General features: G+C 28.5%; 1 protein-coding gene across 4 annotated transcripts; it reads right to left on the bottom strand.

Annotated features, from left to right (window-relative positions):
- Positions 1-10: 10 nt before the first annotated feature.
- Positions 11-21,881, bottom strand: Npc1a (Niemann-Pick type C-1a). 4 transcript variants are annotated; one of them, XM_029307019.2, is made up of 20 exons: positions 21,419-21,880; positions 17,774-18,122; positions 17,148-17,440; positions 15,951-16,143; positions 14,888-15,019; positions 12,966-13,088; positions 12,087-12,304; positions 11,585-11,886; positions 11,234-11,431; positions 10,951-11,152; positions 10,573-10,870; positions 10,321-10,448; positions 9,781-10,035; positions 9,527-9,690; positions 9,317-9,432; positions 8,387-8,973; positions 7,279-7,467; positions 6,962-7,049; positions 6,118-6,209; positions 3,663-3,728 (listed from the first exon to the last, which is right to left on the bottom strand). In XM_029307019.2, the coding sequence occupies exons 1-20, from the start codon at positions 21,548-21,550 to the stop codon at positions 3,723-3,725; spliced, it is 4,065 nt and encodes a 1,354-aa protein (XP_029162852.2). In that variant the 5' UTR covers positions 21,551-21,880; the 3' UTR covers positions 3,663-3,722. The 4 variants fall into 4 exon arrangements, with proteins under 4 accessions (XP_029162850.2, XP_029162853.2, XP_029162852.2 ...); XM_029307018.2 differs by having other exon boundaries at positions 3,666-3,728; positions 6,046-6,209; positions 21,419-21,881; XM_029307017.2 differs by lacking the exon at positions 6,118-6,209 and having other exon boundaries at positions 11-3,728.
- Between the last annotated feature and the right edge of the window lie 1,616 nt (positions 21,882-23,497).

Raw genomic sequence — 23,497 nt, 5'->3', positions numbered from 1 at the left:
ACACGCTTAATTGTATGGTACAAATAGGAGAAAATTTATTTGTATTTACGTGACAACACAGTACGCTTTGCACGCTTATTTTGGATGCTTCTCTGAGTTAACTTCTTTTTTTTGTTTGTTTTCATTTATCCGTCATTACATTAACTTATATAATTTAATGCTCTTACACTTTCTTTTACTTCATATTTATATCCGAAGCGTCTATTGATATGCAATTCGCCATATACACGGTGCAGTATAAATCGAAGAAGATCAATCACTATATTACCCTCTCAAGTGAATAATACGCGTTATTAGATTGAACAGAAAATTTATATCGCGTATTTCATACGTGTGCACACATACATACACATTTTCGCCAGCCGATATACATATACTGTATACTTATACATTTTACACGATATACTTTTATACAGTTATAACATTTAACGCAGTCATTTCTCTCCTCTTCGTCTCTAAAACATTCATCTGCACACAAGTACATCGCAGAATAACAATTCGAGATATATCAACAATTTTCATCTAGCGGAGTTTCTTTCTTTTGTTAATCTCTGCGTAATCGCTTTTGACGATTGTATATAAAAGTTATGCACTTCATTAGAAAATGGTTTTTCATGTTCAAATCTGACCACGAGCAAATTCCCCTAAATCGGGAAATAAGTATCGAGCACGTTAAGGAACGCCTTTGACGTTGTTAGAAATTAATTCGGGTAGTTTGTGTATATCATACACGAGAACAAAGGATTAAAGATAGTTCTAAATTCGTATTACACACATACATACAACAAAAGCGTCGTACTTTTTTCACAGAGACCTTTCACATCGACAAAGCGCACGAATAAATAAAGTTGACGAATCTCACTCTAAGAAAACCTAATTAATAATTAATTATAATATAAACTATCCCAAATTAGCTTTATCTAAATGTTCGGCCAGATCGTAAGAAATTCACACGAGATGAATAATGATCAACCGGTGATAAAAGTTTTCGCTTGTCATCATATAGAAGATACATTATTGTTTGAGTCTTACGCATGAGATTGCGAAGCTTTTTATTCTAAGAAAAAAAAATAATGTTGTGTCTCTTGCAACTCGATTTTAACTATTCGAATCTAACATGTAATAAGTATATTTTTTTAACTAATCAATGGTTGAAATTTAATAAAGAAAGCTCCATTTTACTTTGAAATTTTCGCTTACTAAGGATCGCAAAGTCACATTCTTGCACATATAATTTACAGAGATTTGTAGATAACGTGCAAATAATATCTAATCTATAAAAATAAAATAATTAGTTTTTACAGTGCCTCTAATCTCTGACATAGTATATTAAAATGCGATGTGTGTAAGAATATTTTCTAAACTACTTCACGCGTCATTTTTATAAATTATGAGATTCTGAGCGATATTTGTTCTTATAAAATTAGAGAATAATACATGTGCTTAGTTTGATTTTAAAGTTACGTCTCAATTTAGCATCGTTAATATTTTCATACTCAATTTCAAGCAGATATAGTATAAATAATAATCATAATAATTTAGGTCGCGATTTCTTTCCGCAACAAAATCCCCAATCATCAAAGGTGAATGTTTTCTTCCATTTCAAAATGAAACTTCACATTCACATGTTGATTTATAATCATATTTAAAGCTGAAGAAATCAGATATTACAATTTACAGATTGTAAGAAGCTTTGAAAAAAATGGTCTCGACCATATGATAAAAAAAATAATAAAAAATACTTAAATCTGACAGAGATATAATGTTCCTCATTGATCCATAGTAAGCCAGCGCGACAAGAGAACAAATCATTTCTTTGTCTGGCCTTAATTAATTAATTTTAAGTTGCAAAATATAAATTCATAACTTGTAAGACAAAGTTCACTTAAGGAACAGAGCTTTCACTTAAAGACAAAGCGTACACATATCTAATCAACAATACTGATATTTTTTTTACATTTCACGACGGAAACTTGATACTTAAGAATCATGGTTGCGAAAGTTTGTCGAAATTAATCAATATTATAACGAGAGTTCCAATTTCTTATTATGAACGTTCATTAAACGGAATTTTTATTCTATTATTTTTGCATCCAAAGTTAATTGTATAAAAAGTTTAAAGCAATTTTAGATGCATTTATATAGCGAAAATATATATATATATATATATTGTATATGTATATATATGTATATATCAAAAATTAATAACAACATATCTAGTAATATTTATATTCAGAACGGTTAGACCTAAGATCGCGTGTGCGATCTCACACCATGGAACTTGTGGGTTTTAATGAGAGTATCTTGAAAACTTGAATCCTGATATAGATATCATTTTTACTTGCGAGAATAGATCGATTAACCATCATTTAATTAAATTGCTAAATAATCATCTATTGATTCTACATGTCTCATATGCATCATATTTTTCTCAGCTGTGGACGGCATAAGTAAAAAACAATTATATATTTAGTTGCACAACTTCGAAATTGCGTATCATAAGTGAAATCTTAAAATATAAGTGGTTTTATATATATATATATATATTACAATCGATGCTCTTCCTTCTATTTCAAATTTTCCAATTCAACTATTTTTTTAAATTAAAATTCTTCTTTTCATATGTATCATAATAGAGAAAACTATATAAAAAACTATATAAAAGACAGAGTGATATTTTTATTCTGTGCATTAAAAAAATTAAGAGGATAGAGGAAACGCTTCTGATAAATCTAGAATAAAGAAAATCGATTGTATTGTTGAGAGAGAAATAGACTTTCTCTTTCTCTGTCTATAATATATATTTTATTAATTTCTTAAATAATTTATTTTTTTAATTTAATTTAGTATCAGGATCAACATTTCGTTTTAATACTCTTTTAACTATCGACATTTTAATGTAACTTTTTTAAAGTAATAATTGGATATCAATATCAGAGAAAAAAGGATTCATCTCACAATTGAGAAATGCATTCGCGTTAAAAAAAGGGAAATGCATTTTGTATCCGTCACATTTATTATTATTCTCACTAGATTTACTTAACAATGAATATATAGTAAGGAAACAAATTCTTCATTCTAGATTATTTTATCTAAAATCGATCGTAACGATCATTTGCAATTGATCATTTTTTTCTTTTTAATTTAGAATACACAGTCTCTGTGACGATCTAATAATATATTAAATTAAAAAAGAGCCTTGCCCAGAAAAAAATAAATATGCTAAAAAATGACGAAAACCTAGAACTATACAAATTTCTTTGTCGCTAAGAAGATGCCAGATATGAACGTAGATGGACATATTTTCACCAATCACGGAGGATTTCGTTGAGGATGATTCATATGAAATTTTCTACATTTCAGAGATAAGAGCGCGCGTGCGACTCTTTGTCTCTCTTTCTCAGCTCGCAAGTCAGGTCAAAGTCAAAGGACATTATTGACGCTCGCCTAATGGATCCTCCACTAAGTGGATTACTCCCTTTATATTATCATGTCCCTCTAAGTACAAAAATTATATGTATATTCGATTAAATTGGCGAGGATTGATTAGAACGTTACGTGGTGATCAGTCACATCAGTGGAGTTCATACTGGCGTAGGAAGTGGTCGCGCATTGATGGTTGTCGTTTTGGAGTAGAGGAGAGTCCTGCTGGTCACGTTGGTGACGTCTAGCTTCACTTTCGCTCGCGAGTTCGCTGTCTTTTCTACGCCCCCGGCGCGACATCACGCCTAAAAAAAAAAGAAATAAAGTAATATAAATTAAAGTATTCTATTCTTCTTCTATCACACCGCATAATAAACTACTACTCCTTCTTGTATATGATTAATTTATCTTGTGTATGTATGTAATATTTCTGTTTCTATACGTAGAAAGCAATTCATAAGCCAAGTTAAATATAATTAACAAAAAAATATAAATTGAAATACTCTAAATCTTCTTCTATCACACCGTATAACAAACCACTACTCTTTCTAGCAATTAATTTATCTTGCGTATGTAATATTTCTGTTTCTATATATAGAAAGCAATGCATAAGCCAAGTCAAATACAATTTTCATGCAACGCTACATGATTCTATCATCGTATAAAAAAATACATTTTCAAAATTTTCTTTAAATAACAAGAGCGATGATACAGTGTGATTATACGAGCGCATATAACCATTTTGATTTACAATCAAGATATACACTTTATTTGCTAATATAAAATGATTCCCACACAATAATATAATTTAAGAATTTATAAAAATTTTCATTATTGTTATAACATTTACACATGTAAAAATCTTATATAAATGACATGTCTTTTCAATTTATTTATATTGCAAACTTTATTTGAACACAATCTGAGGAAGAATTTATCATTTATATCAAATTATTCTATTTCTCATTTTGTAATTATTATAACTGATAAATATATTGGCAAATATGATACAAATTAAACAATAAATATCTTGATAGTAAAAATTGTCGAAAAATTGCATCACTATCTTAAAATTCTAAAGAGATAAAAAAATTCAATGTAATTTTAAAAACATCTTGTATATGATATAAAGAAAAAAGATGACAAAAGATGAGTGCAATGAAATAAGCATCGCTTAAAATGATCTTATTCGATATATTTCTCTTCACCAGTGATAACTTTTATGTTTCCATATCCCTGTTATAATTTATAGCAGCTTAAAATCAAGGAATTTAATCATAGGATTCGACAAAGAAATGTTTGATCATCAAATGATATATAAAATCTGTTGGGAAATGTTTTACATCTTGCAATATGCAAAATATATGCATATTGTATGCTATGAAATATATATTAGATGTGCATGACATATCTATCAATTAGTGACAGGAACGTTAATATAAAAATGCAATGCACAAAAGCATTAAACAAATAATGTATAAATTATATACAAATGTCATACAAAAAGAAATAACATACACCACACTATAAAACAGAAAATTAAAAAATCATATTTCTAAAAAGCTTTTCTTAATAACTAATCAAAATAATTAAAAAATTTCAAATATAAATTTTAAATATAATTATTTTAAAAAATATAAATATAGAAGTATATTTTTAAATTATATACAAGCTAAAATGCACATTTAAAGCGATATAATGTGTAATATGTAGTATAGTAGTATGTAATACATATATGTGCATATAAATAGCATATACAAATAGTGTTGTGCATTGTTAAATCATGAAGCCTAATTACTATTTCTTTATATAATTTCTCAACTACTAATTGAAATTTATATATAAAACATCTTATAATTTAATGTGTCAAGGTATGTGTTAATAGTTTCCATAGCAATTTACACAAAATTGTATATGTATATATATAATTTTTTATCATAAAAAAATATTATATTTGCATAAAAGTGTACCAATGCAATATTTGCCCTAATCAATCTTATATATTGCAATTTTTAATTTTAAATTCTTTAAACTTTAATTTCTTCAAATTAAAAAAATTATACTTTGCTTGTTTATATAAAAAAAATTTTTTAATTATATTTGTGCTTTCTTATATAAAAATAGAATATAATAAGGACAAAAATTAATGTGTTAAATAATGCCTAGAATTTTAACATGTATCAGTTGATAACTTTTTAAGAAAATAAATTAATGTGCTCGCGAGTTTCTTTGCAATTTGAAAATAGATAATAAATATAAATAATAATATAAATAGTAATAAAAAAACGCAAGTTAAAGAGATTTTACTAATTTATTATGCAAATCTATTATATATAAAAAATAAAATTTTAATAAAAAATAAATAAGAAATATGAAAGATCTGCTATTTTTTATATAGAGAAAATTGCATTTCCTGAATTAATTAAAAATATAATAAAGTGAATCAACAATATTGAATAATATCTACAACATAATTCTATCTACATTGCGTGAAATAAGTAGCATATGTGCGACACATTTTGGAAACAGGACAGAAATGCCAGAAGACTTTATCACGTGTCACAGTGCAGATGTTCTTTTTTTTCTTTTCTTTTTTTTACTCAGATAGCCAATTCTGCATACCTATCTCTCGCATTCGAGCACTTTGAACGTAGGTGTAGTTGTAGTGGGTGTAGGAGAATTGTGTATGCTTACACGATGATTCAGAGACGTCTCTTGCACGTTGTCCAGGTTCCCATGCATTGCTCTTTTGTGATTGGCCAACTTCTCCCTATTCATAGGTGAGCCTAGAACCACCAGGAGCCATGATGCCAGTCGATATTACTCAGAATTACATGTATTTAAAGAGTCAATTCTTTTTGGTAAAGAAGACTAAGCACAGGCATAGTTAAGGCAAAGATAGATTTGACGAAAAAATATCTCACTGTAATTTCCTATTCACTGTACATATAATCTCTGTCGAATTCGCAAAGCTGCTCATATCGAACGCGAGAAAGAGTTTTCTACACGTTCGCGATATACGTGTAGGGATATGAAAATAAAATTTTAACGTAACACTGGTGTCCCCATAAAAAAAAATTATTTGTCCCTTTTTTTCCCAAGCATTAACATGCTTGCAACAAATCTGAAAGAGTACAATCATTGTACTATCAAGTGTGCCTCCACTATTCAGTATAAACTCCACATTTGTGTGAGATATGTTTCATGCAATGTATAAGCAATGATAAAACATTTTGTGTGGATAAACAACATAAATTTTAATATAAATAATAATTTGAAATCTGAAAAAGTAGCTGAAATGACGTTATATCTCTGCTGCATTGTCATTTCTTTTTTTTTATTATATGTATATACGAAGCTATAAGTGAAATAGAATATAAGCGGAAGTGATAAATGCAAATCAGAAAAGACCTGAGTTATTAGAGACATAACTCAAAATAATTTCTGCATATTTTTAGATATATCGAAAAAAATTATATATGTCAATTATATATACATATATATATATATATATATATATATGACAGTGTTTTCTCACCTATATAACTTAATAATACTGGCAAAAAGATGAGACCATGCGCTGCTCCAAATAGTACAATACCCAGATACATTCTGAAGTAAAAGACCTGTAAACATTTTTTGACTAAGTAATGATGCAATTATAAAATATTATAAAACATACTCGCCAATTATTTAAATTAAGATTGATTTATAATTGATAATAAACATTAAAAAACTTTTCACACAATTTCTTTTCACAACAAATAAAAAATGGATAAATTACAAATTTTGATAATAGAATTTCAAAAGTAAATTAATGTTATATTAACTAAAAATTAGTAACTAAAAACATACCTGGAAAATTTGGCTTTTTGCAAAGCCCAAGACTATGATACCACCAAACTTTGTCAATGTAATACCGCTAAATACCGAACTACCCATATTCGTCAACGCATCTGCGACTCTGTCCACTCTAGTTGGTTGGACTGACACAGAGAAAGAATGCACTAGATGACTGCAAAATTCGACGGCTATACCAACTGCCTGCAATAGCAACAAACAACAATTAATACAACACTTTCATTACAGGATGTCTGACTTAAATTTTGTAAAAAATTTCTTGAGAATTCTCTGATTTTCAAATTAAGAAAATATGTAAATGTATTTATATATAAATTTCTAATATTTTCTATATATACATACGATTGCAAAATTATCAAGAGTAAAGTTTTCCTAACATTTAATAGTGATTTTATTATACAATATTAAGTTGGACAATAACTATGATTTAAATAATAATGTATGATATATCGTCATATCTAAACACTAAAAATACATACAAAAATATAAAATAAAAATAATTAAGAAATACTAATTTAAATAAATTATTTATTAAATTATTTATTTAATTATTATTAATTATTTATTTATTTATTAAATAAATAAGGAACACTAATTTATTTAAACATTATCTATTAAAAAATTGAACAGTTCTATGAAATTTATATAAGATCTTGATATTAAAAATAGATTGTCAATAAAAAAAGTTACATAAAATTTTAATAAAAACTTAAATATTACAAAGATATGTTAAACAAATGCTTCTTAAGCTATATATTAAATAAGAATAAGATTATCAAAGAGGCAATTTTTAAAAAATTCTCTGATTGTGAATGTCAATTAAATTCTATGAGAATTCCCTGATTTTTTATTAACAGAAAGCTTTTTCCCGGAAATATATTCTGCATTACATTCTTACAATTCTCAATAAATAAAAAAAAAACTGATTATAATATATTTAGTTTTTGTTATTCACATACTAACACAAAAATAAAATATTTGTTATAAAAGCGTGACGATAATAAATAATTGAAATTTAAGGACAGATTATTATAATGGAAGAAAAATTATTATAAATTTATAATAACAACATAAATATAAATGTTTCTAATAATTGACTTACCATGACAAGATTCACTAGAGACACTGCGTTCAAAGTTATATGCCACCAATACATTAAGCCACCGATATTGACGACGATCATCGTGATTGTAATTAGAACAACTAACGATGAGAAAATGTCCAGACCCATCAGTAAGAAGGTAACCATAAATATAGCGAGCAACGAGATCCCTATACTTTGCAATGTGTCAGGCCACATGGTCAGGTATTGCTCGTAAAATACGTAGAAAACGCTATACGGAAAAACTTCCACAGTGGTGTTTCCACTGAGACGTCTCAGATTACAGTTAATCATGTCTGTAATGTTAGCTGCTACGACTCTGGCCGCTCTCATCGACTCGTAATAATCGGCCGAGGTCTTGAGAATGGTGTGATAAGCCATGAAATACGAAGCGCCAACGGTCGACATGCCTGTGTTAGGATCGGTCACGTAATTTACACCGTGTCCGTAAGCCGCATGACCTCCTTTAGCGCAATTCTCGTCCGGATTGTCTTGCAAGAAGAACGATACGTATTTGTCGAAGTCGCTAGGCACCGGCCTGTTGTATTTATTCAAAGTGATATTGCAACTAGAACATTTTGGACGGCCTGCAAAAAATACATAAAATCACATAAAAATACATAAAATACATACAAATTTCGAGTTAAAATAGCTAAGTATATGTACGAGATTATACAACATTCAGGGTGTCTACTCAAATTTCGTAAAAAAATTCCCCGATAAAAATAAATATATAAAATAAAAAATAATTTATTATAAATGTAATCTCAGGGAATACTAATTTATTAAAATTATATAATTATTTATTTATAAAATAAATAAGGAATATTAATTTTATTCCCTAATTTTTCAAAGTTGAACAAAGTTTTCTGAGAATACCAGATTTTCATATACATCCCTGAACATTTTTATACAAAAAAATGTATGTACCATAAGTATGTGGACAGAATGAATTGTTTGTAGGAAAATATTTGCAACACTCGTTTAATCCCGACCAATCCATATAATCATCCATCCAAGATGAAGCAGGTTTAGCTATATAAGTTCTAAAAACAAAAGGAACCATTTTGATATAAAATTCAAAAACAAAGAAGACAATAAATCACATTTATTTATGAAACCTTTCACGTTGTAATATACCTATTTGATTGTTTGGACGCTGTAAATATTTGAGTCGACACCGAATCGCTGTTACAATATTGCCCACCACAGACTAAATTTTGCACTCTGGTATCCGAATAATTTAGGCCATCTTTAACAACGAAATACATCGGCGGTCCAATGGATAAATAATTATTCAAGAACTGCAAAAAGAAGGTGTAAAGAACTTTAGTATTTTTTTGTGATTCATATTTAACGCGACATGTTAACTCTAAATTGATCATTAGACATACCTTGAAATACTTGAGTACAAAACTGTCTTCGGGCATAGAGAGCTCTTGATCTAGGCCAATTTCGATGTGTGGTATTACAGCGATGCTGCTGCAGAGCCAACCAAAGAACACAATCATCACAGTCGCACGAACCCATTTTTGCAATAATAATGGAACATATGCAACTTTGAAAATTTTATACAATACTCCATCTACCACTTCTTCTCCATCATCACGCTTGGAACGAATAAAGCAACATACATCCAGCCTGTTGTTCTAAAATTATAAAAAAATCATTTTATGCATTAACCATATTACAACGTATAATTAGTAAAAATGCATTGAAATAAAAATTAATTTTTATAAAAATTAAAAAAAAATTAAATATATGAAATATTTTATATTCTATTTTTTTACTTTACATCTTTATATTCTGTTATTTTATAAAATAAATATTTACACACACAAAATATTAAATATATAATTACATAAAAATTTCTAATACATTTAAAGTAAATTCAATGTTTAAGGTAAATTTTTTCCATTTTATTAAATACATACCGCATGCCGAATTGTGTCAAGTGCTAAGAGACTGACGAAACATGTAATTTGCAATATGAAATCCACCAATAAAGCCATTCCAGCATAAAGAGCAAACGCCTTCACAGCAGGCATATCAGAGAGACCGCCTATAAATCAATAGAAAAAGAAAATTAATTATAACAACTTGTTCGAGTATACGAAAATAATATCTCGTCCTCTTGTTTTTCAATTTATATATACGATTCACTATATAATTGCATTAACACGTACCTAGGAAGAAGCAACAGCTTTCCGATACACTTGTGAGTAACATACTAGGGCCGACTTGACCCAGGGTACGTCCTATATGTTCCGGAATCGACTCGTTCGGCCGTCTGCCCTCTCTCTGATGAGTTTGAACGAGAATAAAAATATTGTCTACTCCGACCGCCAGTACTAAGAACGGAATGACCTCGATGATAATCAGCGTAGCTGGTAAACCAATGAAGCCGAACAGTCCGACTGAGCAAACCACAGACGCCAGCACTATGAGCACACCTCCAAGTCCAAGAGTAATCTTGGAATCGAGCTGAAGAAACATAATAAATATCGATTATATATAAAATTGTGCGAAACAAAAAACGAGAATCGCATGATGTAGATCCTTACCAGGAGACGAGAGCATGATTTAATTTGGCCGAGTGATACCGCAATGTATCCAAACATGATGATATACGATACCAGAATGGTTACAATGTCCGATTGTGATTCTCGATTCAATTCATCCTCGATAGAGCGCTCGGACGTGTACGCAATGTCCATAAAGGCCGGCTTTCTCGTTGCAGTCCAATTTTTCATAAAGTTAATAAAACTAAAGTCAAAAGAAAGATATATCAATGACGTAATCTTACTCTCAGTTGAATTTAGCACTCGAAAAATAATGAAATTTTACCTTTCTTCCCATTCCATAGCAGGACGCAACTTGGCTTTATTGTGATAATTGTTTACAAGAATAGTAAGGATTATAGCGGTTGCCTTTTCATATGGTGGATTATGAAGATCATGTCCTGGAGACAAAAATCCGCCTACTGCGATTGCCGGCTCCACAGGACCACCGTAAAGTGCGAGACATTCAGGATTATACGCATTCCTGTGAAAGACGCGTATAAAAATATAAATATAAATATAATCTAAATAAAATATAAATATAATATATTAAATATAAATGGACTATATTAATGTAATGTAATAGATGTATACATGTAAAATATATAAAAATATTTTTGTCACATTAATCACTTACTGCGAACAAACTCTAAAGTGATCCAAATAGTTGACTGTATAATTGCCTTCGTCTTCCGAACTCTCAAACTTTTCTAAACTGTCTTGCCAATAACCCCAAATACTTTGAATAACACATTGCGACACCGTTGTTGGCCCGGTAAACGGTCCAGTTAGAGGAGCGAAACATATATTCGCTAGTGTGTAGTTATTGGAAGTAATTATACCTTTGATTCCTTCTTGCAATTCAAAGACTGTTTTTAGGAAAGTATCGTTAAATACAGGTCCAAATACGATAGGTCCATTAGTGGTGTTGTGCACGATCTGTAATTAACGTTAAATAATTATATGTAGTCTCAAATCAATGCCAATATATAATTATATAATTCAACAACATATATAATTCATTTTAATTTCACGCTATAATTAATAATTACATAATTTTTTTGTTTAGACCAATACATGATAATATAAATAGAAATAGTTTTGTGTAAAAATACAACATATTTTTTAATAGTACATACGTTCGGTAAGCCGATGGAAGTGATAATAATCTGTTCGTTTCGATAAAAGGGCTCAAAGTGTTTATCGAAATATTCTCTTTCGACACGTGATCGAGAATGTGGGGATGCCCACAGTTCCACAGGATCTGTAGTAACTTGCATATACTTTATACCGTGTGCCAAAGCAACGATCAATAGGAAGCCAAGGAAAAGTATTAACCAAGGTCGAGAGGCGCAGACTGCAACAGAATCATTAGTCATTATAATGTAATATTCAAGGCGTCTACTTGAATTTTGTAAAAAAAATTGCTTGAGAATTTTTCCCGGTATTTTCATTTAAAATTTCAGGTAAAACCAGAAAATTTGTAGATGCAGCTTTTTAAAAGTTCCTTTATATTGTATATGCCTTTGAATATTTTCTATTCATACGATTGAAAAGTTCTCAAAAATGGTTTTTGTAGCATTTAATATAGCATTTATTAATTGAAAAAAACTAATTTGAACACACAATAACAAAGTACGATATATCATTATAGAGCTAAACGCTAAAATATATAGTAATATAAAATAAAAACAGAAGACACAAAATTTATTATAAACGTCTTAAAGAAGTAATTTATTTAAATTAATTATTTATTAAATTATTTATTTGTTTATTAAATTATTATTTATTTAATTAGTTGTTAAATAAATAAGTACTAATTTATTTAAATATTATCTATTAAAAAATTTAACAATTTTTTATTAAACTTAAACAAAATTTTGATACTAAAATAGATCATCAATAAAAAAACACAAAATAAAAACTTAAATATTCCAAACATGTGTTAGGCGTATATTTTTTAAGCGCTAAATAAGAATCAAATTATCAAAAGAAATTTTTTTTAAAATTTTGCTTACATGTTCCCCATTTGCAGAAGAATTCTTGTAAAAATTTGTCCGTATTTGCTCCAAGCTTCTCGATGAAAGTGGATTGTTCTTCTTGGTCAAATCCACTTGGTAATTCATCGGATGATATGACACCTAAAAACATTTATATCATATAATAAATCCCTATTTACAAGTTAACATTCAATTAAAAGCACAATTATATAGTTTCAACAATTTCGAGCATTGTGTGCTGTATATACCAACTAGTATTTCGTAACTTATAATACAATATTGCAATGCAGTTTCATAAAACAGTAAATGTAGAGAAAACTCATAATTCCTAAAATAAATAATATATATATAAAAAATTGAACCATAAAAATAAATAAAATGTCTTAAATATAATAAACAGTACTGGATAATACTTTAGTCATATTATGTCATATATATGTTAGAAGAAAATAAAATCACTTAAAATACATTGCTTTAATTAAAATAAACTTAAAAATATAAAGAATTAATATTTTTTAATGATTAGAACTAATATATTTTGTTTTTACAATTTAAATTACAATATCAAATAATACTTAGAAAAAATAATATAATAGAACAATATAAGACTTATATAGAATTTTTGTTACTAAGTATAAAAATTTAACAAAGTTTCCTTAACATTAAGGATAAATTGCATTTTTTAACTTTGCAAAAAATATAGAATAAATAATGAAATAATTCTGTGCAATGTACTTGTAAGTTTACATTATTACAGAAACAATATCTTTTATTTGTGTCGCATATTGGACATAAAAAATTTATATTTATTTATAATTCATTTTTTAAAAATTATTTTCCAATGCTGTTATGGGAAAACGTTCTATAATAAGCTTATCTACTTGAACGGCACATCCTCTATCTTCTTAATTTATTATTTAAAGCAGTATCTATCGCCCTATTATATTAAACATGCAAAATAGTAAGTCTTGCAGAAGACTTAGTACATTAAACATGCAAAATACTAAGTAGAAGATCTAACTTAATATATATAAAAGAAATACAAAATATTACACAACACAATTTTTGTGAGTAAGAAATATTTATATAAATATTTCTAGTTTAAGTGTTTAAAAATTGTATATATTTTCCTTCCATATATATCTTTTATTTTTTAAATTTAAAATTACTTATTCTCGATAAAAATTATATTTCCCAGCAAACATCTTTTTTTTTTAACGATCTCTCGTACGAGAGTGCACTTGATCGGTTAGGTCTTATGACTGTTGACCCCAGCAAACACCAGTAACAATTATATAACTATATGTTAGTTATAATTTCCCACTCAACAATGTAAATGCAATATAACATGTGTGTTAGGAAATTATAATTAATAGTTATATAATAGTTACTTGGTGTTTGCTGGGTTATCAAAGTAAGCATCGATTTTAAACTTTAATAAAATATTATTATGCAATGCAATGCAACATCATTAAAATATGATCTCATCACATGCTTTTTACAAAATTTTTTTCTAACTATGCTTCAAACTTATTCAAATACAATCATTTTATTTTTAAGCATTTGATTTTAATGCAATCGTGCAGTTAATTAGTAGAAATTCGCTATAATGTGTTGTGTCTGTGTGTACAATATTGTATATTATCACATGAAAAAAGATACGCAAATTAAAAAGCTTAACACTATATAGATAAAATCAAGTTTGATAAAATCAAAATGCTAATGTATTTGTAAGAAAATTATCTAATACACAATTGACATCCATTGGCAGGAATAATCTGCAGGGCTAAAAAATAAAGGAAGCGAAAGAAAAAGAACAAAGAAATAAACGAAGCGATCCAAGCAACGAAAAAAAAAGAAAGATACAAAACAAAAGAAAAAACGCAACCACGATTACAATTGCGAACATCGAAGATGCTTTTAGAATCGAAAAAACCTACTAGAACGCTTAGACTGAAGTGGGCTGTCTTCTTGGTCAGCGGCAAGGGCAATACGAGCACCATCTCCTGGGTGGTGTAATCCGGCAGCTAGCCGTCTACCCACCTGTCTTCCTACTTCCTCCCCTCGTGCAACTATACATACGCGCACACCATACATACACAACTTGTATAATAGTCTGTACATTTTTTCATATGCATAAGTAGTATCATTTATGCACATTAACTAATCAATATGAGAAAATATTCCATTCACACAAAAACAATACAAAAAAAAATTGACGAGTCATTTATTAGAATCTGAACAATAGAATTATTTCATATTAGCTCAGGGAAGTAGTAAACAAATTACAGTTAGTATGTGCATAGATGTTAACATTTCTTTTTTAAAATTCCCATGTATCATGATTTAATATTTCTAAACAAATTCTCATGTGTATCATGCTTTACAAATTACAATATTAAATGTTAAATAAGCCAAAATTGATAATAATTTAATATAAGAATTTAATATATTATTATCAGTATGATTCATAATTATAAGTAATGACTATATGTATATGATTTTGAATTGTCTTAATAATTCTCACAAAAATAATGTTCATTTTTTTAATAATTGCAAAAGAAAAAAAAAAGAAATTGAGAATGAGACATTATACATGCTTTTTCTTAAGATTTGAATAAAGTAAAACAAGTGCAGAGAAAAACCCACAATTAAAATATAAATAGCAACAACAGAATATATCTAAATGTAATCATTACAGAAAAAATTAATCACACAATAAACTTATCGATTACTCTCTTATCTCCTCACTTATTTTACCTAATTATTTAGTATTGTAATTAATAATAAAAAATAATATAAATTAATTACAATTAGCCATTAATATATTTCATAAATTATCAAAGATAAATTATGTGCAAAATATAGTTTAAAAAAAAGATAGCTTTCAAAATTGAAAAAGGCACACTCCATTTTTTATTTACATAATTTGCACTACAATAAAAATCCAGCAACTCTTTTATAAATATATATACCTTTTCAAAATAAAATCGAGTTTCTTACCTATACGTTTCCTATGGCTGAAACACATCATTAATAGAAGGAAAAGGCAGGTGCCGCATACAAAAATAATTGTCATTATAACTTCGTAACCATTGTAACCGAATATTGAGAATGGTTTTGGAAGTGGAGGCACCGGTGGTGGTACTGGACAACTTTGTTCACAATCAACACAACTGCAAGCTGGAGTGTTTTTCTACAAAAGAAAAAGTTAAATGTAGGTTTCTTATTATGCTATATCTTTTTTGACATTTTATTTGTCTCGTAAAAATAATTTAGTTAAATGTGTTTTTAGCACTTTATTTATCAAATAATATAGAAGTAATCAATCAGAAAGAGAATATTTAAATGCAACTTTTATAAATTTTTATTAAAAATGTATAAAAATCTAAATAATTTAAATATATTTAATATTCTAATATAAGAGTATGTGTTTATATAATAAAATATGTTCATTTTAAATACAATATGTTTTTTATATAAAATAATATGTAAAAACTTTATACATTTTATATATTTTATATGTTGGTCAGTTATCGTATATAGAAAATAGAAATATATATGTTTAAAAATTCCAAAAATATAACTTCAAAAAAAAATTCTTTCTGTGTAATATTTAACTCTTTAAAAATTTTACAAAGTGTTTTTGGATTATGAAAAATGCAATAAATTTTCATGCACATACACTTCATTAAAAAGTATGCATTAAAAGTGTATGTCATGAAATCGGCATAAAATTATGCTAGCTTGTTTTCTTCCTAACTACTATAAATTATATGTGCAATTAAGAACTTGTCATGCTTCCAATGTTGAATAACAAAATGATAATAAAGCGTAAGTAACCTACGACTTTTACTATTCAGCAAAAAGTCCAATCAAATCATTCTTTTTTTTCTTTGGTATATAGATTTCTATTTATTTTTTTACTTGCATTTATAAAGACATAAAGTTGATAATTAGTGTAATAATTATTTATAAAACTCACGTGTAATACTAACAAAAAAGTAACTAGCTGCTGTATTTAAAAAATGTTTATGAAAGGAAAGCATGGTAATAAGCGAATGCATTGTACACCTTGCTTATTAGCATGTTTAGACCTTTGCACTGTTAATAAATCTAACATGCTCCAAAGAGCATTCGAAATGCTTTTATATATAGCTTTTAAAATATACTGTATATCTTTGTGAAAATAATACTAACGTTTAGCGCCTTATTGCATGGCGTAATTAAAGGATCTAGTGGTGTAAACGGACCAACAGGTTCATCGGTGTTCTTATATGTGATTTGGAAAGGTACGTAGGCATTATTCTCGGCATCGCCCATGTAGAAGAACCATTTTAAAGGAGTACATCTACTCGCACCCCATTCTCCGCACATTATATCCAGCGCTAACTGGCCTGTGCTCGGCACTGATACCTTATTACACGAGTTAAACGTTCCTTCAAGATACTTATTCGTTATGTATACGTCTATTTTATTAATGTATTTTGTACCTGAAAAAAAATTTAAAAATCATAAAATTGCATATCAAGATAAATGTCGACAGAAAACATTATTAAATTTTAAGGCTGCTGGATCTTCATCAACCATGTTGGAATTGTGATGTCAGGACTGAACCTCACATTACACACATTTTACAACTGTGGATTGATTATAAAGGGAAAATGATAGTTTACGAGATGTTAAAGCTATCTGAAGTGCTGTTTCATTGAAATATCCTTTCATTTAAAAACGGCATCAAAAAATTTTAGCGTTTATTTTCTCGCACTCTGACATCACAATCTAACCAGGAGCCTTGTCGTTAAATAAAACAAATGTATAATTACCATTCTTCTCGTTTATCTCCGTAATATTGATAAATTTGCTTTGGTTAACAGCGCAAGTGAAATCGCAAAAGTGCTTCACTAAATTATCTAAACAACTAGGGCATCTTTTTAAAAAGTTGGCCGCAAGGTTAATATTCGTATCTAGTGTTACAAGTTGACTCGCATTGCAGCAGGTATTAATTCCTTTGCCATCGTCCACCAACAAGTGCGGACAATTCTTAGCCAACAATTTCTGTCCATCGGAACTCAATGGTTTTGGCGGCCCATCGTAAATACAATTCTTCTTATGGACAGAGTCCTTATAACATTCTCCATACCATATACAATGACCATTTTCATCACTGGCGACCTGTTTGGAAATGATAAAAAATACCTTTAAACTTTCACTTCGTGTAAATTTACATATATTAGAAAGAATACTTATTAGAAAATATAAAAATATAAATATATAAAAAATATATAAATATATAAAATATAAATATATTAGAAAAAATAATTAAAATCTTACAAAATTTGTTATATTATACTATTTTTTTAAAATCATATACATCTATACACATACTTAAAGTATTCCTTACTAAATATTAATATTGTCACTTGATGTGCAATAAGTTTCACAAGTCGCGTTCTCACAAGGCGAATATAAAGATATATATGTATATATATAGAATAATGCATGAAGTATCTCCTAATTGAGTTCTTCATGACCTGTGTATTAAAGCTTGATATGGGATTTATTTGAGGCAATGAGCTGAATTAATGATTTAATTCACTTAATTTAAAGCAGAGCATTGCACGAAGAACTCTATAAAGGAATAACATTTCATACTTTTTATATTTCTATACAATGATGCAACTAGTAATGATTATAAAGTAGAGCATTTCATAAAACGTTCAACAAAGGAATAACACATATTTCATGTTTTTTATAAGATACAATAAAAAATATATATATATATATATATATATATATATATATATATATAATTTATAATATTTATTAGATATAAAAGAATCAGAATTATAGACAAATATTTAATATTTCGCAAATATTTTTCTGTACCAAATTTATCCGTGAGATAATTATTACTTGAAGAAACTATATTTATTATACTCAAAAATTTTTAAAACCAGTTATCGTAATTTCAATTAAAAGTTGTAATAACAACTTTATAGCAACATGTCTCGTAACATTTTCGTATAAATAATAATGTATATACTTATTAATTTTTATCTTAATATGAGTTTTAATATATAAAATTTTATTTTAATATATGCATCTAATTATTATACGTTTGATCTATTTCTCGCATTTTTGGAACAAATGTTTATGTAAATTCAGAAAAAGAAGAAAAGAAAATGTGTATAAGTATATGAAAAATAAAAGTATAAAAGAGAGAGGCACTTGTCCTCTTATATATTACATTACATGATAAAATGACACTCCATATCAGCTTCGTGTGAGTCATGCGTTTATAAGGAATCGTAATAATCGAATAAGTCACGCAATGGGCGTACTTTGTATTATGTCCAGCACGAACCCGAGGAAAGTGTCTCTATAAACAGTCTTGGATCGTCTATACGTGATGATACGTACAAAAAGAAGGCATAAATTAGTCTTATCAAGCTTGAACGATTCAAGAAAAATTTATTGCCTAAAAATTGCATGTTGAATAATTAGACTTGCATAACTTGCATATATGTATAATGCATAGAAAAATTTATGTATTATTTCTCAATCAATTTCACATGTATTGATTGGTGCAAATTCGTTTGGACAAATTTTCATAAATGATTCTATGTTGTATGTGTATATATGTATATATCTTCTTTCATGTTTGTCTGAACAGAATTATTGACAACACAGCTCTATTTTTAACATTTCTCGCACGATCGTTTGTTTTCCTTCCTTTCTTCCTTGTCAAAATATGAACGTAAATAAATAATCGTTCAATTAATTATTCAATGAATAATCATTCAAGTGAATAATGAGACGATATGAATATTTCATGATAAACTCATGATACATCTGATATCCACTGATCAGATATTTCAATTATTTGATCTTGTTAATTAAATATTGATAAATGATATCGTAATGTATATTATCTCTTGAGAAAGAATTCAATTTCTAAAATATAAAAGATAGATATAACTTTCAAAATAAATTCTATTGTAGTTGGAATTTTGATTTCATTAAACGTTTAACAAGAACAAAGAAGATATTAATGAATTTATTTCACAATTTTTTTAGAATAAAAAAAGGAACATTTATTTTAATCAAATGTAAAATATTTGACTTAAAAAAAGATCAAAGCTCTCATATTTTAAAACACTATAAAAAGTAATCTAAAATCACTTTTATTAATATTAAAAATAATTTAAAATACATTAAAAAGTAATAAATCTATTTCTTAAAAAAATGTATATACAGGCTCATTATCAGTATAATTGTTCTTTTTATCATAATTTGTAAATAATTTTTTCCATTAATTTTTTTAAATATTTTTTAAAGAGAAAAAATATATGCATTTTTTTGGAGTAAAAAAGATTTATTTCAATAAAATGCAAAATATTTAAAAGATCAAACCCCTCATATTTTAAAATGCATTAAAAAGAATAGATCTATTTTTTAAAAAATGTATATTCAAGCTCATTATCAGTATAATTGTTCTTCTTATTATACGTTAATTTGCAACAATTTTCTTTCATTAATTTTTTAATTAGTTTATTATCTTTTTAAGAGAAAAAAATATATATATTTGTTTTATATTATCGAAAATACAAAACAAATTGCAAGTTATTGAATAAACTTCGAATCGAGGTCTCTCGCGTTCTTTGCCCGATATCAAATGGTCAATCATCGCTCGTATTGTTTAATGCTTGACAGCTAATGGTTGATTCACGTTACATTCGTGTTTACGATTACATGCATTAGTCATAAAAAAATTCGAGAAGGAAGAAGAGGTGCAAACTAGTCGAAGGAGGCTGCAAATATGTGCTAAAATGAATCAAGACGTTCCAGAATTCCACATTTTTCCGCGTCGCCCCAAGGTAAAAGAATTCAGACTCGAGGACGCGCCGACTTCTCGTAACCGATGATTGTGTATGTATGTGTGTGAGTCATCGATGTCTGAGAGAGATTAACAATGAGTCAATAAAAAAATTAAATAAAAAGCGTTTCCCGCTGACCTTGACCCAGTAAATAATCGACGTGTATCATCGAAACGGCGAATAAAAGAGATTTCGCCGCACGAAAGTGGCCATTAATTAAATTTAATAAATCCTACGGACATACATGCATACATAAGAGAACAGCTTTCTCGACGATCAGCCGATGTGACGTCACGAGGCGCGCGCGCGCGCTCGCTCGAGTCTTGGCTATGTCAGGGTGTGGACAATTGTAATTGTACTACGTAGTCATGTATATCACGCGTATATGTATGCATCCGTACGTGTGCGCACGTGTGCGTGCAATGAGGAAAAGGGAGATAGAGAGAGAAAAACATACGGTGGGAGAGAGGTTTGACGCAGGCGCGTAGAGGATGGGGCAGAAACGTCGCAAAAAGGACGCAGCGGCGCACATATTTGGCCGCGCCGTGTCCCATTCTACATACATACAAGATATATATTTTTATTACTCACCAGACTAGCGAGACTGGACAAGGTCAGCAGCAGCAACAGGGGTCGAAGTACACCGCCGTCGTACATGATCGCGACCGCACCTGTCAAAGTCCGGCGACGCGGTGTGGCCGTTACCACACTAGTCCTGTGCATCGCGGGGGCGATCGCACTGTCACCCGCCCGGGATTCGCTCTCCTTCGATAATAACTGCACGGAATACTTCGCACTTAACCCTCCGATCGGATGACGTGGCGACGTAGCGACGACCCGGGGTGTCACGTCGATCGCGAAACGATCATCGCCGCCAGACACCACAATGTTGATATCTCTCTCGAGCTCCTTCTGTCTCGCGTAACCTACACTTGCGCGCGAACTTTTTCCTCTTCCGCGCAACGCACCATGAAACCACGTCCAACCTCACCGCCGTCCCGCCTGCGACTGACGTATGTGACGGCCGAACTCGCGCACGTCAGCGGCAAGCGCGACCGCGACGCCACTCGGCGGCGCTCGCCCGAACTAATCAACCATAGAGCATCGAAGAAGGAAAGAGTAATGCGAGAAAAGAGACGGAACGATATTCGACTGTTGACGTTTTGTTTTTCTTTATCTGTCGGAAGAAAACATTTAAGAATCCTCGACTCTTGCTTAGTTAGATGTACTTTTAAATATTATTTTTACATCGACTCGTGTAATTAGCATAATATATTTTGGAATTAAATAATATATTTATAATCGATATGCAATAAAGATATAATCGATATAACAGATAATCGATATGAAAAATAATTGAAAAAAAATACCTTTATATAAATCATATATTACACTCACGTGTGTTCATTAATAATGTTACTTATTGTATCACAATTGAATTTCTGCTTTTGAAAAATCGTTCAAAAATACTATACAATATATATACATATATTTTATATATATTTATATAACAAAAGAATAATTAAATTATTGATATAAAATAAATGAGTTAAAAGTAATATTAACACTTGAATTTTTTCTGTAACTATATTTTTAACAATATTTTAAGTCTTGAAAATTACGTAGCAATTTATTCTAATTTTTGCGATATTGAACATATTGATATGAATAAATTATAATGGTTTATTATTATAATAGATAGAGCTTAAATATTCTTTCATATTTTTATCTATATATGCATATGAATTTTAGTTTCTGTAGCAATCAAAAGAATAAATTATTCTTATAAACAATGAGTCAAAAATAATTAACATGATTGATTTTACGTAATAGTTTCTAATTTTGGATATTATATAGCAATTTCCTAATCTTGAAAATTGAAACAATTTAGACTTTAAAATTATCGAATGACTTAGATAAAAAGTATATATGTATACATATAGATTGTATTTTTCATTCTTATCTACTCATGTCCTCTTTAATGGATTATGATAGACCATGAGTAATTAAAAGAATGATAAAGACTTATCGTTTATTCTTGTTAAAAAATAAAATACACGTGTTAAACGGCATTTCTCCTGAAAAAATATTGATTGTTTAAAGTGAACAAATAATTTAATACGAAAAGTTTTGCGATTCACTGTGTAACTATATAACTTGAAATATAATCGATGGATTTATGAAAATGTGATAAGATGTATGTTATGTAAAAGTTAAAAATCCGTGCGATTGTAAAGTATAACAGATATGTTAAATCGATTCGTATCAGTTCCATATGATCACGATTTAATGTATTAGATAAGAAAGACATATCACATGCTCTCATGAATTTTATCTCTTCTTGAAAGATACATAATTCATGAATCATTGCTTAAAAAGTGCGTAGTTTTGTAGAAAAACCGAGTAAAACGCAGTTAAAGTTTATATTATTTTCTACTTTAACAAGAATTTTTTTAAACAAAAGAATCTAGATTCGAATTGTTAACTTATTAATTCGAAAATATAATCTAGCTCAAACTTCTTTTGTGAACAAACACTATTGCGTATTAGATTTAAAGCGTTCTTATTATAGCGTTATTATTTATAGCTCACATTATCGTAAAGCAATCATATATAATTATTTGAGTTTTTCAACTTTGAACCTGTTTTTAAATGTATTTCTAATAATTA

Source organism: Nylanderia fulva, unplaced genomic scaffold (assembly GCF_048542155.1).
Source record: "Nylanderia fulva isolate GAGA-0341 unplaced genomic scaffold, ASM4854215v1 Scaffold24, whole genome shotgun sequence".
Lineage (NCBI taxonomy): Eukaryota > Metazoa > Arthropoda > Insecta > Hymenoptera > Formicidae > Nylanderia > Nylanderia fulva.
This window is presented reverse-complemented; position numbering and strand designations above follow the sequence as displayed.

Coding starts and splice junctions, on each gene's coding strand:
- Npc1a (XM_029307017.2), bottom strand. CDS start 21,550: ATGCACAGGACTAGTGTGGTAACGGCCACACCGCGTCGCCGGACTTTG. Junction 11,432..11,584: donor CACTTTAGAGTTTGTTCGCA/GTAAGTGATTAA, acceptor CGTCTTTCACAG/GAATGCGTATAATCCTGAAT. Junction 10,036..10,320: donor TTGACACAATTCGGCATGCG/GTATGTATTTAA, acceptor TTATAATTTTAG/AACAACAGGCTGGATGTATG.